Below are 14,965 nucleotides of genomic sequence, written 5' to 3'. Positions count from 1 at the left end.
GAAATGTTTTCCCCAGAATTGAGTGTGAATAGATTGAAACTTCTAAAAAAGCCCTTTTTTTACACCTTTTTTTCTTTTCTTGGCTTGTTGTTCTCCTCCCTCACACCCACCTTAGCACCCTTTGAAATTTTCATTATTACCGATAGATATGTGTGACAAATTAAAAATGAAAATTATTAAGGGGTTATTTTACGAATAGTTGTTGGGTTTGAAAGTTTCTTTGAACCAACGATAAAGTACAAACAGTAAATCCACTATTTACGAAGGTCAAAAATTGAGAGAGAGAGGGATCCAAGTCAATGTTCAAAGCTTTTATTCCATATGAAAAACCAAATTTTTGAATAATTCTTCACACATTTCCCGTCCTCATTCTCCACATCTTATCTATGTATTTATGTATACATATTTATATAGAATTATAATTCACTATTATTTGTTTTTCATCTAATTTTTTGCGTGTCTATAGGACTATCAGTCTTCTGTTTCTGGGCCACTGTGCTTCTTGAGGCACTGGGGTATATTGAACCAGCTGGATTGTGGGTGCCTTTCATTTTCACATACCCTTATAGTCATTCTTCCTTTCTTTGAGTTTCCTGCTTCTTGGTTCTTTTGACTACTGGGTTTCTTCTGTTCCCTGTAAAATATTGGTTTATTGTTTGGTTGGTGGAGCGAAATTTTAGTTTTTGTGGGAATTTTTGGGGTTATTGAAGAAGTTGCAGTCGTCAGAATTTATTATTGTAATACGAAAGGCCAAGATTTTTGGAAGTTTGAAGAGAAATGGAAAATTGTAGAAAAGGGAGACTGCATTTCAGCAAGATCTACTCATTCAAACGCGGGAAAGGAACATCAAAAGATGATAATGCAAGAATTGGTGGACCGGGTTTCTCAAGAGTAGTGTATGTTAATGAACCAGATCGTGTGGAGTCAAGTCATAGGTATTATGCAAATAATTATGTTAGGACAACTAAGTATACTGCTGCAACTTTCCTGCCCAAATCTCTGTTTGAGCAGTTTAGGAGAGTAGCTAATTTTTACTTCCTTGTAACTGGCATCTTATCCTTCACATCACTTGCACCTTATTCCGCTGTAAGTGCCATTATTCCTCTAATTATTGTTATTGGGGCTACTATGGTGAAAGAAGGTATAGAAGACTGGCGGCGAATGCAACAGGTATTGTGATGCTGATCTTGTTATTTCTTTGTTTATTTATAGTAACTGGGTTACCATTTACAGAATATGTTAGAGCCTTTTTGATTTGTTCTTTTTGATTTTGTAATTTGTGGAAGTAATTTGGGACTTGTTGGACAGTTTTGGAGTGTTCAGATTATTCAGAAAAACCAAATGATTAGATGGCTTATGAAGGTTTTTCTTTTTGACAGTTATTCGATTGAAAGAAAGGATTTTGAGTACTTGCTGAACTCTATCTTCTCAGCGGCAACTTAAGGAATTTTGATAATACTACGCCTTCAATTTTTTATTTAATTTTTTCTTCCATAAAGTATTTCTCAAATGGATTTGGGGTTTTTAGTGTTGTATATGCTCTTTTAGCCAATTGTTACTTTTAGTTTTATAATGATGCTTATGAAAATTTCAGGATATTGAGATGAATAATAGAAAGGTCAAGGTGCATCAGGGTGGTGGAGTTTTCGAACATAATGAATGGAAGAATCTAAGAGTCGGTAACATTGTTAAGGTGGAGAAGGATGAATTTTTTCCGTCAGATATAGTTTTGCTTTCATCTAGTTACGAAGATGCTGTCTGCTATGTTGAGACAATGAACCTTGATGGGGAAACGAATTTGAAACTCAAACAAGCACTAGAAGTAACTTCATCCTTGAATGAAGATGAGGGTCTTAAAGATTTTCAGGCTATTATTAGATGTGAAGATCCTAATGCTAATTTGTACAGTTTTGTTGGAAGTATGGAACTTGAAGAACAACAACATTCTCTTTCTCCTCAACAACTGCTACTTCGAGACTCTAAACTGCGGAACACGGACTACATATATGGAGTTGTTATCTTCACCGGTCATGACACGAAGGTTATTCAGAACTCGACGGATCCTCCATCCAAGAGAAGCCAAATTGAGAGGAAAATGGATAAGATTATCTACTTCTTATTTGGTGTTTTATTTGTGATGGCTTTTGTTGGATCAGTTTACTTTGGTATTGTAACCAAAGATGACTTAGAAGGTGGACATAAAAGGTGGTATCTTAGACCCGAAAGGGCTGATATATTCTTTGATCCAGATCGAGCCCCAATTGCAGCAATATATCACTTTCTGACAGCTATGTTGCTATACAGCTACTTGATTCCAATATCTTTGTATGTGTCAATAGAAATTGTTAAAGTTCTTCAGAGCATCTTTATCAATCAAGATATTCATATGTACCATGAGGAAACTGACAAACCAGCACATGCCCGCACCTCGAATTTGAATGAGGAACTTGGCCAAGTTGATACGGTTCTTTCTGACAAGACGGGCACATTGACCTGCAACTCAATGGAGTTTATTAAATGCTCTGTGGCCGGCATTCCTTATGGACATGGTTTCACGGAAGTTGAGAAGGCAATGGCTAAAAGAACGGGGTCTCCACTGTTGGTAAATGGAGAAGAATATGTTGAGGATCCAGAAGATAGAAATAAAAAGTCATCCATCAAAGGTTTTAATTTTGATGATGAAAGGATCATGAATGGAAACTGGGTAAATCAGCCCCATTCAGACGTCATTCAGAAGTTCTTTCGCTTACTGGCAATCTGTCATACTGTCATACCTGATGTGGATGAAGACACGAGTAAAGTATTTTATGAAGCTGAGTCACCTGATGAGGCTGCTTTTGTTATTGCAGCAAGAGAGGTTGGCTTTGAATTCTTCAAAAGAACTCAAACAAGCGTTTCAGTGAATGAATTGGATCCTGTATCAGGCAAAAGAGTTGAAAGGTAAGCATCTTGCGTGTCTCTGCATTTTATTTTCTGTAATGTCTGTTACTTGGATAAGCTTCTTTACACAGATGTTGCTTCTTGCGTACGTGAAAACTCTCTCCCTTGCACCTCGTTACAAGAACTATGAATAACCAATCATCTGGAAGTTCACATAAACTAGACTATAATTTGATTGAGCTGATTTCATCTTACAGCATCCTTATTACAAGCTTGCAATGATTGTAAAAAAAATTCTTTAGAATAAGCATAAAATATACTGTGTAACACACGCTTCAATACCAGGAGGACTCTCAGTCTCATGTTTGGGTTCAAAAAATATAATATTAAGGCATATACATATATTGATTTAGCAACATTTTGACCATATTGTAAAATTAATTTCTGCTGATGCAGGACATACAAACTGTTAAATGTTTTAGAGTTCAACAGTACAAGAAAGCGAATGTCTGTGATAGTAAGAGATGAGGATGGAAAGCTTTTATTACTCAGCAAAGGTGCTGACAGGTTGGTTTGTGTGTAACTTACTGAATTACAATTCACATCTTTTATCAGTTCATTATCTTGGATTTCAGTTGATTCCTAAGCCCTTATTTCTGTTCTGTCTTTAACTCTATTCCTACACTGTTCTTTTTTTGGCTTTTTTGTAGTGTCATGTTTGAGAGGCTTTCAAATAATGGAAGGGAATATGAAGTGGAAACCAGAGAACATATACATGAGTATGCTGATGCTGGCTTGAGGACCTTGATACTTGCTTATCGGGAACTTAGCGAAGAAGAATACGAGGTATTCAATGAAAAGTTTTCAGAGGCCAAAAACTCAGTTAGTGCAGACCGTGATGCGTTGATTGATGAAGCAACAGAAGAAGTGGAAAAAGATTTGATTCTTCTTGGTGCAACAGCTGTTGAGGACAAGCTCCAACAGGGGGTGGGTTTATACTTTATGATTTTCGTGCAGAAGAAACACACTATTCTTGATAAATTGCAAGATGGACACTGATTTTGTTTGTCTAATGTCGTTCCTGGCAGGTTCCTGAATGCATCGACAAGCTTGCACAGGCAGGAATTAAAATATGGGTTTTGACTGGAGATCAGATGGAAACAGCTATTAATATTGGGTATGCTCTTTGTACAATTTCTAATATCAGCTAATTTGAGGCTATATTTGGTTTTCCAGAGATTCCTGACAGTAAAAATCAATTCTCCAGCTATGCCTGTAGCTTACTCAGACAAGGAATGAAACAGATAATCATAAACTTAGAGAAGCCAGAGATCACTGCACTTGAGAAAACGGGAGAAAAGGATGCAATTGCCAAGGTAAATCAATGTCCTGCATTTTAAACTTTCAATTTTAACGACAAAAGTGAGAATTGCCTAGCTACTAAGAACCTTTTTATGATATATGAACAACTGCTTGTATGACTCTGATTGCGCTAAAACTATAATTCTTTCCATCAACCATGATTGTTGAATAATTTGAGTTGAAAGATTCCTTATTTTTGTTCTTCATTAGGCTTCGAAGGAAAGTGTTCTCCAACAGATCACTGAAAGGAAGGCTGAGGTTTCTACAGAAAGCTCAGAGGCATTTGCCTTGATCATTGATGGGAAATCTCTTGCATATGCATTAGAAGAAGACGTCAAAAAATTATTTCTTGGACTTGCTATTGGCTGTGCATCTGTAATATGCTGCCGTTCATCACCAAAACAGAAGGCATTGGTGAGTTTATATCCTATTAGCTTCAATTGAGTCTGGGTGTTGGCCTTGTATCATATGTATAACTTTCTATATCAAATTCTCTTTTTCATATTTTGAAATTTCTATTCAATCCGTAAAGTTCTTTTTAATCCTACAGGTAACAAGACTAGTTAAAGAAGGAACTCAGAAGACAGCTTTGGCAATTGGTGATGGAGCGAATGATGTAGGAATGCTTCAAGAAGCAGACATTGGAATTGGAATAAGTGGTGTTGAAGGAATGCAGGTAAAAAGCTACTTGTGCACTGTTCATTAATCAGAAAACTTATTCTATTTACTATGGTTTGCCTCACTTTTTGTATCTTTCCTATGCACATATCAGGCAGTCATGTCAAGTGATATTGCAATTGCTCAGTTCAGATTTTTGGAGCGCTTACTTTTGGTTCATGGACATTGGTGTTATAGAAGGATATCTTCAATGGTATATCACTTCGTCGTTGATTTTATCAGACATTTATGTCCTGCTTAAATAAGTTGTTTCTATCTTTGTTGCATTAAATAATAGTCTTAAAATTACAAGACAAGAATCATTTGAAACTTGGATTGCTTCATCTTTCACAGTGAATATCAGGAAAATGTTTATGATTTAAAAGTTCATCCAATTACAATGGCCATCATATGGCGTATATTGATACTATATGCCTTTTTCTGCAGATATGCTACTTCTTCTACAAGAATGTCACATTTGGTTTCACAGTTTTCCTGTACGAGGCATATGCATCGTTCTCTGGACAACCTGCTTACAATGACTGGTTTTTGTCCCTTTACAACGTGTTCTTCACATCACTGCCAGTACTTGCCATGGGGGTTTTTGACCAGGATGTGTCTGCCAGATTTTGTCTAAAGGTATGCTATTAGTCAGTAGATTGGAATCTGGAACAAAGTTCAAAACAGTATAGGATGTTTTCTCTGGCCTGTTGCTTATTGCAGGATTTTTATCTGATAAAAATTCTAAATAACTAGCTGAATTTATTACTGTCTTGATGCGCCCCCCAACTTACAAGAATGCTCACCTTTTCCTCACTTTTTGTTCGTTTTCATATGACAGTTTCCCTTGCTGTACCAAGAAGGTGTGCAAAATGTCCTGTTCAGCTGGCGGCGTATAATTGCATGGATTATCAATGGGCTTTGTAGTGCCATCATCATCTTTTTCTTCTGCAAAAGAGCACTAAATCCGCAGGCCTTCAGTAAGGACGGAAAAATCGCTGAGTTCCAAATTTTCGGGGCTACCATGTACACCTGTGTTGTCTGGGTTGTGAACTGCCAGATGGCACTTGCCATCAGTTACTTCACCTTAATCCAGCATATCGTTATCTGGGGTGGAATTGCTCTTTGGTATCTTTTCCTCTTGGCCTATGGGGCTATGCCTCCAAGCATTTCCACGACTGCATACAAAGTCTTCGTTGAATCTCTTGCCCCAACACCTTCTTTCTATATAGTCACACTCTTCGTGGTTATCTCGACTCTGATACCATATTTTGTTTTCAACACAATTCAGATGAGATTCTTCCCCATGTACCACGGGATGATCCAGTGGATAAGATATGAGGGTCGGGCAGATGACCCTGAATACTGCCATATGGTGAGGCAGAGATCTATACGACCCATAACTGTGGGATTTACTGCTCGTTCATTGGCACGAACAAATCCATTGAATTCATCAGCACGAACAAATCCATCGAATAATAGAATTCCAGATCACAGATAAATATTATGTATGTTCCCTTTGTTTCTAGATTTAGTACTCTTCCCGTTGTAAATGATTTTGGGGACTGGTTCTACGCAAGAGTGTATGCCTAGATGAACAAAAAGGTCTGTAAAAATTTATTGATTCAGATGTATTATTGTCATTAGGGTACAAGTGCAGTATCCATATTTATTCTTTCAATTTTGTATCTTGTACAATAACATATTTTCATGCAGAGAGAAATATCCATAATTATGGATGAGTTGCAAGAATAAAATCAGGGATTTTCTATATATCTTAGATTTCTATTATTTACTTTTTGCTGTTGTATTTGCCTTGATTCTTAGGCGCAATGTACTTGTCTATTTATTTGATTAGGCGGCTGTTGAAGAATGCAATGCAAACAAGTCATTTTGCTGGTCTTATTCTTTTAAGTATTTTTTTTTTTTTCAATAAATTTGATCTCATATGGATGTTGATCAAAATAGCTCTTAAATGATTTTCAATAACGATGCAAAGCAGGCTCAGTTTGATCAACCTCGAGGTTACTCCAACAATTGAATCTCAAATCCAAAATAATTGTGTTGCCTCTTGTTTCTTAGCCCACAAAGGACTCAAATCCACAAAAGATTAACTCACAAGGAAGGAGAGGGAAAGAAAGGAAGTTCAATGACCACGGTTTTCACAGAGAAAAAGAAAGAACAGCTGCCTTCAAAATTCTCTCAATTGCACCAATCGTAGGTCACGGTTTTGACAAGCGAAGAGGGTAACCCATGTATGGGTTTAAGGCAAGAATTAGGGTAACAACAAATGGCCAAACAATGCATAAACGAGCCATCACAAGTGATTGTGTTGAGCTACTAATTTTGGGTTCCATCTTGTGGAATTTAGTCTCCTATTTCAATCCTCGGCCAAAGACTATGAAATTAAAGTTTATTTTAGCCAAATGTCATAGCCCGGACTCATTGAATATCAACAAAATCCAACAAATATCTGAAAACTCTCCTCGGACACGTTCAAATCAACGGGACTGTGCTTCTTGTGTACAGTAAGAGGTACAACCCCCTCACATGAGGAGGTTATAAGCTTGTACAGCTCTTAGGGCAAAATTTTCCAAATCAACGTTCATATAAAGACAATGATAATATAAGAATCTGTCCAATTAGCAAAACAAGATCTAATCAGCCGAGAGGTGAGATGTCTTTTTCTTGTACTAAAGAATCCACATGCCCGCAATTTATTATCAGAATATTAATTTTTCCTCCAGATACGTTCAAGTTAATTGTCTTGTTATGAACATTAAGTTTCCACCAAGAAAGAATGGTAAAACATTTGATTATAAAATAATTCTTCTCAACTAATTATCAAAAGAACAATGTAGATTTTGAAATGGATCTCTGGATAGATTCTGACGCCATTTCCTATGGAAACGAATTGACAGACGTTGTTAACATAGTATTCAATCAGAATTTTACGATTAACAAAGTCAATGATCCTTGTATTTATCTAGCTATCTCGTCTAATTTTGTGGAGTCGATGAAAAGGCTCGACATGTCCTAGCTAGGACACAGTAAGTCCAAGGTATTCGCCAGCAGATTTTTTTCCGAGGATGCTAGCAAACTCATTGAAACTTATGACACCATCGCCATTCATGTCTGCTTCTTGCATCATCTGGGTCAGCTCACGATATGTCAAGGGGTGTCCCATTTTCGCCATTGAACCAGCCAACTCGGCTGCGGTTATATAGCCATTTCCATCGCGATCAAACGACCGGAAAACCTCCATTAATTGCTCCTGGTTGAGCAAAACCTCCTCATTCAAGTCAGGCAATATGGCATCCACCAATTCATCGAATTCTACGGAGCGATTTCCATTGGAATCAATTTTAGCCGACAGGACATGGACTTGATCACCACCTGGTTTAAGGCCGAGGGATCGGAGGAGGGCGGCTAGCTCGAGCAGCGTAAGGCTGCCGTCCTGGTCCATATCAAACCGATTGAATATCTCCTTGAGTTGTTGAAGCTGATCATAATGAATTTTGGCCATCATCTCTTCTGGTGCAATAGAAAGATAGAAGAAAGAACAGAGAGAAAAATTAATGTTTTTTTGGTTAAACTTTGTGTTGGTCTGTTTAATGATGTGGGGTTCTGCCTCTTTTTAACATTGAATGATCCAAAAGTCTTTGAAATCGTGCTGCGTCAACAAGAAATTGAGTTGAATAATTTCACAATTGGTCCCTGATCTATTCTCCTAGTAACAAATTGATCACCAAGCTTTAAAATGGAGCAATTTGATTGCCAAACTTTTAGTATATTTTACAATTAGTCACATTTTGTTAAGAAGGTAGTTAGTCCCTATATGCTCTATTATACGAAGCTATGTGTTTCTTCCTAACTTGAGCTAGCACCCATAAATTTTGAAGTGAGACATAATTTTTCGAGGGTCATGGGATATTTAAGAAAAGTTTGGAACGAATTCTTTTAATTAGAAACTGATTTTGCAACTACAGTGAAAGGTTTTGGATTAATTTACTCTTTTCTAGAGTTTGAAGATCAAATTCTTAAATGGGTAATAAGTCAGAGACAAAATAAAATTTTCCCATTAAATATTGTGGTCATTGAAATTGAATTGTTGATACGTGTATAATTTACAAGCCATGTGAATGTGACTTATTCTAATTTTGGTAAATTCTTTCTCATTGACTTCTTGTTTTTAATCAGTCTTGGCAGAATGATTCCAATATAGAGTGGGTCAATGTATATATCATGACCAATAATAGTATATTCATCTTTTAAATCACAACTATAGAGAAAATGAATCTTTTAAAATGACTTATAGACCAACAATAATTAATTTATATTTCAAATATTCCTTCAACCTTTAGTTATGCATACAAAGTCCTCAAACTTTGTATTTGTAGCAGCTTAGTTCTATCCATTTGCCGTTAAAAATCTAATTCTATCGAAAATATCTCTACGAAACATATTTTAGAGCATTGTTCTATGATGCTCGTCTAGACGTGAAGCTTGACCTTACTGCCTTGTCATGCTCTATGTTTTTTATGCCTATGCTTCATCTAGACTTACTCTAGCCTCGTTTAGGTTTGTAAAACCCCTAAATATACTTTACGTTTTCTAGAACACTATTTTAGAACATTCACCTAATTGATTGGAGGTTCAAATATTGATGGAACGTGTAATTGAAAATTTGATAAAAAGTTGTAAATTCTCATGAAAAGTGTGATTAAAATTTGTTGACTTTTATTTATATTTTTGTCAACTCTTTTAGCTAAAGCAAACAGAGGCAACATGTTTGATTTGTCACTCATAATGACAAAATTAACTAGTTTTTACCAAAATAAACCACAAGTGGCTGACTCCTCTCCTATTTTTGCACACAGTTACATTGTGTTTTACTTGAATTCATGTTTCAAAAATTTCTCTATCAAATTCTGGTTCAATAAATTTTAGAAAAATGATTATTCGGCAAACAAGGGTAAGTTTTATGCCATTAACATGATGCTTGTTAATTTTAAACTATACAGACCTCCAAAAGATTGATTGAGACACTGCAATTAGGTAGCTCAGGTGATAATAGTTTGAATAGGTGTACAGCAAGGAATGATGCGTACAATTTTGAAAATCTCAAACAATTTTCCGTTAAGATTAATAACATTAATTGGTTTGTGAAAAATTGATGCTTCTCAAAACACTCTAAAAAGAGTGCTACTTTTGTCAATTAAGGCTTCAACTTATTTGGAAAAACTTTGCCTAATTGGCACTTGACTATTGGATACATGATACTCACTTGGATTGTGCTAGTTGAGACCGGTTTTGGACCATTGGATCAAACCAACGGTTGAGATCACCCCTTGGGATGTGACCTTCCAACTTAACCAAAAGTCTCGTGACTTTTGGGGTTAATTCTAGATTCTTCTCTCTCTCTCTCTTCTCTAGCGTCTCTCTCTGGTTCTTCGAGTTCTTCCTTTCTGAGTTTGTAAAATCATTCCCTCAATGTATAGTTTTTGCGATCTGGTTATGGAGTTTATGTTTTGGGTTAATGATCAGGCTTGAAAGAGTAGCTGATCTTGTACTCTAAAACTCCTATACATTTGGTTGATTTCGTGCGCGTGTGTTTCACGAGATCTTTAGATCGGTGACTAAAACTGTGGGTTCTGGTGGTTCTTGATGTACTCTTGCTCTTTTGGAAGGTCGATTGTGCCATAGTGGAACGGGCTGTCCCTGAGCTCCCCAGATTAAGCCTATTTGCGGCTGAACTGGGTCAACAACTTGGTGTTCTTGTGTTGTTATTTTTCTTTCATATTTGTGTGTTGCGTTTTTACTGCTGTTTAATTGTACAAATCAACCGAAAATCTTCACAAATTGGTATCAGAGCCTTCTGGCTTCTAGGTTCGGTTCGGTATAAACTGTACAAATCCATACTGGGTTATTTCTTGGGTTTCTTTTAGAACAGTGTAGATCGATTTTTTAGATCTGCACAAAAGGGCGGTTTAATTACTCTTTTCATTTCGTTTTTCGATATTTCGTCTTTTGGCAATAACAGTCACTGATTTGTTTGATTTTCTTTGGAAGGTGACATTGGTTTGTGGTTCGAGTTAACTGGCTGGGCTTGTTGAATGCTTTGTATGTATGAAATAAACACTGCAGAACTAGTATGATCTGACCATTATTTTGATTGAAACTGGTTTTACATGGGTTAATCATGATATATTAGATTTCATGAAGCATGCTGTTCTTTATCTAGTTAACTGAAAATAATTGTCTATCAACTTACCTGTGATCTAGTTATAAAATCTACCTTGCATTTTTGGGATATCTGACTGAAATTTGTAATATATCTATCCGTTCTTGATATATAAACTTACTGTCAAATATCTGCTGTACTTAACTCAATCTCTGAAAAATTGTTACTGAATATTTTTGGATTTCTTAAAACTGTTTATTGGTTTTCTTGAAATTACTTAAAACAAATTATTTTCAAAAACCTTTTCTGTTGTATCCATGAGTAATGTCCACCCTTTTACAGAATCTGTAATGGGTTCGAAGGTTGAATTGTCTCAATTCGATGGAAAGGGGGACTACTCAATAGGGAAGCAGAAAATGAGGGTCATTTTGGTCCAACAGAGGGTTGCAAAAGCCCTCGATGATTCTGCAACTTTTTCTGATGAGTTAAAAGCAAAACCTAACGAAATTGAAGAAATGAATGAGATTGCCTATAGTTCTATAATCCTGCATTTATCTGATAATGTGGTTAGACAAGTTGATGATTCTAAAACTGCAAGAACTTTGTAGATTGCCTTTGATGGTTTGTTCTTAACCAAAACTCTTCCTAACAAGATATATCTGTTAGAAAAACTATTTAGTTTTAAAATGGACACAGGAAAGGATTTGGAAGTCAATTTAAGTGATTTTAGTATTATAGTTAAGAGTTTAGCACACAATGATAAAAAATTTGAAGATGAGAACTTGGCTGTTATTCTTTTAAATTCACTGCCTGAATCTTACAAAGATGTTAAGAATGTCATAAAGTATGCTAGGGACACTCTTACACAATCGATTGTAATAGATGCTTTAAGGTCAAGAGTGTTAGAAGTTAGGAGAGAAAACAGAACCAACTATAGAGAAGAGAGCCTATTTGTAAGGGGAAGAACTGAAAAGAAGGAATGTAATTTTCAAAACAAGAAAATGAAGGAGAGATCTAAAAGCAGATCTAAATCTAAAGATAGAAGTAATAAGAAGTGTTATAACTGTGGGAAGTTGAGACACTTTAAGAGGGACTGCTTTGATTGGAAAAGGAAATTAAAAGATCAGAATAATAATGATCGGAATAATGCAGCCATAGTGTTAGAATTGGATAGCTTCCTTGTACTAAATGTGTTAGCTGAAAACTCTATTAGAGACTGGATCCTAGATATTGTATATACCTTTCATATGCGTCCTGAAAAAACATGGTTTTATAACTATAAAAAAATAGAACCAGGAAAGGTGTATATGGGTGATAATAATTCCCAAACTGTGATTGGCATAGGTGACATTGTCATAAAAATGTTTGATGGCATTGTCAGAACTTTAAGAAATGTGAGATATGTCCCAAATTTAAAAAGGAACCTTATTTCACTAGGGATACTTGAAGATGAGGGATATATCTTCAAATTAGATAATAAAAACCTAAAAATTATGAAGGGCTCTTTAGTTGTGATGAAAGGACTTAAAAGGAATGGGTTATATTATCTAGAGGGAGAAACAGTTATATCACCTGATTCAAATGCTTTAACTGTTAATGAAAACAAATCTAGTCTTTGACACAATAGAATGGGACACATTGAAAATAAAGGGCTAAAATCTTTAAGTAATCAAAAATTACTTGGAAAAGATGACATTGAGCCAGTGAACTTTTGTGAGACTTGTGTGTTGGGTAAGTCTCACAACGTTAGTTTTTAATCTAGCTCATACAGAACCAATAGGCCCTTGGATTATGTGCATGCTGACCTTTGGTGTCCAGAAAAACACTCCACTTTTGGTGGAAGTAAATACTTTTTATCACTTGTAGATGACTACTCTAGGAAGGTTTGGATTTATCCATTAAAGGCTAAATCTAAAACCTTCCAGAAGTTCAGAACATAGCTGAAAATTGTTGAAAATCAATTAGAGAAGAAGAAATTGAAAACCCTAAGAACTGATAACAGGCTGGAGTTCTCCAATATAGAATTTGATAATTTCTGGAAACAGAAATGAATATTAAGGCATAGGACTGTGAAATACACACCCCAGCAAAATGGGATAGCTGAGAGAATGAACAGGACTATAATGAATAAAGTAATATGCATGCTTATTAGTTCTAGTTTGGCTAAAGGGTTTTGGGCTGAAGCTGCTTGTACAGCAGCTTACTTGATTAATATGTCCCCTTCTAGTAGTATAGGGTTTAAGACCCCACAAGAATTGTGGACAGGAAAAATCCCAAACTTAATTCTTATAAGGGTTTTTGGATATGCAGCATATGCACATCAATCCGAAGGAAAGTTGGAACCTAGAGCCATCAAATGTGTGATGCTAGGATAGCCAGAAGGTGTTAAAGGCTACATCTTGTGGGTTTTGGGTGTTCCAGGCATTAAGATTATTAATAGTAGAGATGTAATCTTTAATGAATTAGAAATGTCATGAGTAAGACAAAGTTCTAAAGGAAAAAATGAATCTGTAAACAACCAAACTGTTCAGAGTGAGGTGAAGTTAACTAAATTTAACCCATTTCAACCTGGAGATGATGAAAATGAAGTTGTACATTATCAGGTTGAACAAGTTACTGAACCTATAGAGCCTAATGAACCCTAGAATGGGGCTGAATCTGAAGAACTTGATCATATTGCTGAACAAACTAAGGTTCAAGACTATCAATTAACTAGGGATAGGGTAAGAAGACAATCTAGATCCAATTCTAGATATGAACTATTAAATATAACAGCCTTTGCCTTAGACTCCAGAGAAGAAATAGAACAAGCTGAACCTACCTCTTATGAAGAAGCTATTCATGGGAAAAATTCTGAAAATTGGTTACAGGCCATGAAAGAAGAAATGCAATCTCTGAATGAAAATAAAACTTGGAAGCTTGTTAAAAAAACCTAAGGATCATAGGGTAGTACAGTGTAAATGGGTTTACAAGCTTAAAGAGGGTAATGGCCCATATGATCTTGTTAGGTTTAAGGCTAGACTCGTGGCAAAGGGGTATACTCAGATAGAAGGAGTTGATTACAATGAGATATTCTCACCTGTAATCAAATATAAAACCATAAGGTTGATATTGGGCATGGTTGCTCAATATAATTGGGAACTTGAGCAACTTGACGTGAAAACTGCATTCTTATATGGGGAATTGGAAGAGGATATCTTCATGAGTCAGCCTCAAGGTTTTGAAGTTAAAAACAAATCTGTATATGTTTGTAAACTGGAAAAATTATTGTATGAGCTGAAATAGAGCCCTAGACAATGGTATAAAAGGTTTGATGCATACGTGTTAAAGATTGGGTTCAAAAGAAGTGAATTTGATGCTTGCTTATATTATAACAATATGAGAAGTGGGGGGAAATTTACTTACTACTTTACTTAGATGATATGCTTCTGGCCAATCTTGATAAGTCTCAAATTTCTAGATTAAAGAATCTTTTGAAATCTGAATTTGATATAAAGGACCTAGGATATGCTAGAAAAATTCTAGGGATGGTTATAAAAAGAATCAGATCTGAAAACAAGTTAACCATCACACAAGAAGCATACTTAAATAAAGTTGTGACCGAATTTGGTATGAAAGATAGTAAAACAGTTAATGTACCCCTAGCTGCCCACATGAACCTATCTAAGACTCACTTCCCTAAATCTGAAGAAGAGATGAAAGAAATGGAAAATATACCTTATGCAAATGCCATAGGTTCTGTAATGTTTTCCATGATAACAACTAGACCTGACCTTGCTTATGCAATCAGTTTCCTAAGCAGATTTATGTCCAATCCTGGCGAGCCTCATTGGGCTGGGATGAAATGGTTACTTAGGTATATTGTTGGTACATTAAATCTGG

At 35.8% G+C, this 14,965-nt stretch overlaps 2 protein-coding genes across 3 annotated transcripts; one reads left to right on the top strand and one right to left on the bottom strand.

Moving 5' to 3' along the window:
• The first annotated feature begins 349 nt into the window (after window positions 1-349).
• On the top strand, window positions 350-6,672 carry LOC111396249 (putative phospholipid-transporting ATPase 9). Of its 2 annotated transcripts, none has more exons than XM_023022620.1 (11): window positions 350-1,170; window positions 1,595-2,940; window positions 3,337-3,447; window positions 3,591-3,867; window positions 3,969-4,057; window positions 4,148-4,256; window positions 4,453-4,656; window positions 4,793-4,918; window positions 5,015-5,113; window positions 5,347-5,538; window positions 5,741-6,672. In XM_023022620.1, exons 1-11 carry the CDS (start codon window positions 778-780, stop codon window positions 6,398-6,400), a joined length of 3,606 nt encoding a protein of 1,201 aa, XP_022878388.1. In that variant the 5' UTR covers window positions 350-777; the 3' UTR covers window positions 6,401-6,672. The 2 variants fall into 2 exon arrangements, with proteins under 2 accessions (XP_022878388.1, XP_022878389.1); XM_023022621.1 differs by having other exon boundaries at window positions 841-935.
• Window positions 6,673-7,683: 1,011 nt separating this feature from the next.
• Window positions 7,684-8,495, bottom strand: LOC111396542 (probable calcium-binding protein CML15). Its single transcript, XM_023022955.1, has one exon. It carries the CDS (start codon window positions 8,426-8,428, stop codon window positions 7,940-7,942), a length of 489 nt encoding a protein of 162 aa, XP_022878723.1. The 5' UTR covers window positions 8,429-8,495; the 3' UTR covers window positions 7,684-7,939.
• Window positions 8,496-14,965: the final 6,470 nt, after the last annotated feature.

This window comes from Olea europaea, chromosome 6 (genome assembly GCF_002742605.1).
Source record: "Olea europaea var. sylvestris chromosome 6, O_europaea_v1, whole genome shotgun sequence".
NCBI classification, from domain to species: domain Eukaryota; kingdom Viridiplantae; phylum Streptophyta; class Magnoliopsida; order Lamiales; family Oleaceae; genus Olea; species Olea europaea.
This window is presented reverse-complemented; position numbering and strand designations above follow the sequence as displayed.

What these genes read in the sequence shown, in the direction of transcription:
- LOC111396542 (XM_023022955.1), bottom strand. Translation starts at nt 8,428, where the DNA reads ATGATGGCCAAAATTCATTATGATCAGCTTCAACAACTCAAGGAGATA.
- LOC111396249 (XM_023022620.1), top strand. Translation starts at nt 778, where the DNA reads ATGGAAAATTGTAGAAAAGGGAGACTGCATTTCAGCAAGATCTACTCA. An exon ending in TCAGGCAAAAGAGTTGAAAG is followed by an intron (nt 2,941 to 3,336) that starts GTAAGCATCTTG and finishes CTGCTGATGCAG; the next exon opens with GACATACAAACTGTTAAATG. An exon ending in CTCAGCAAAGGTGCTGACAG is followed by an intron (nt 3,448 to 3,590) that starts GTTGGTTTGTGT and finishes GCTTTTTTGTAG; the next exon opens with TGTCATGTTTGAGAGGCTTT.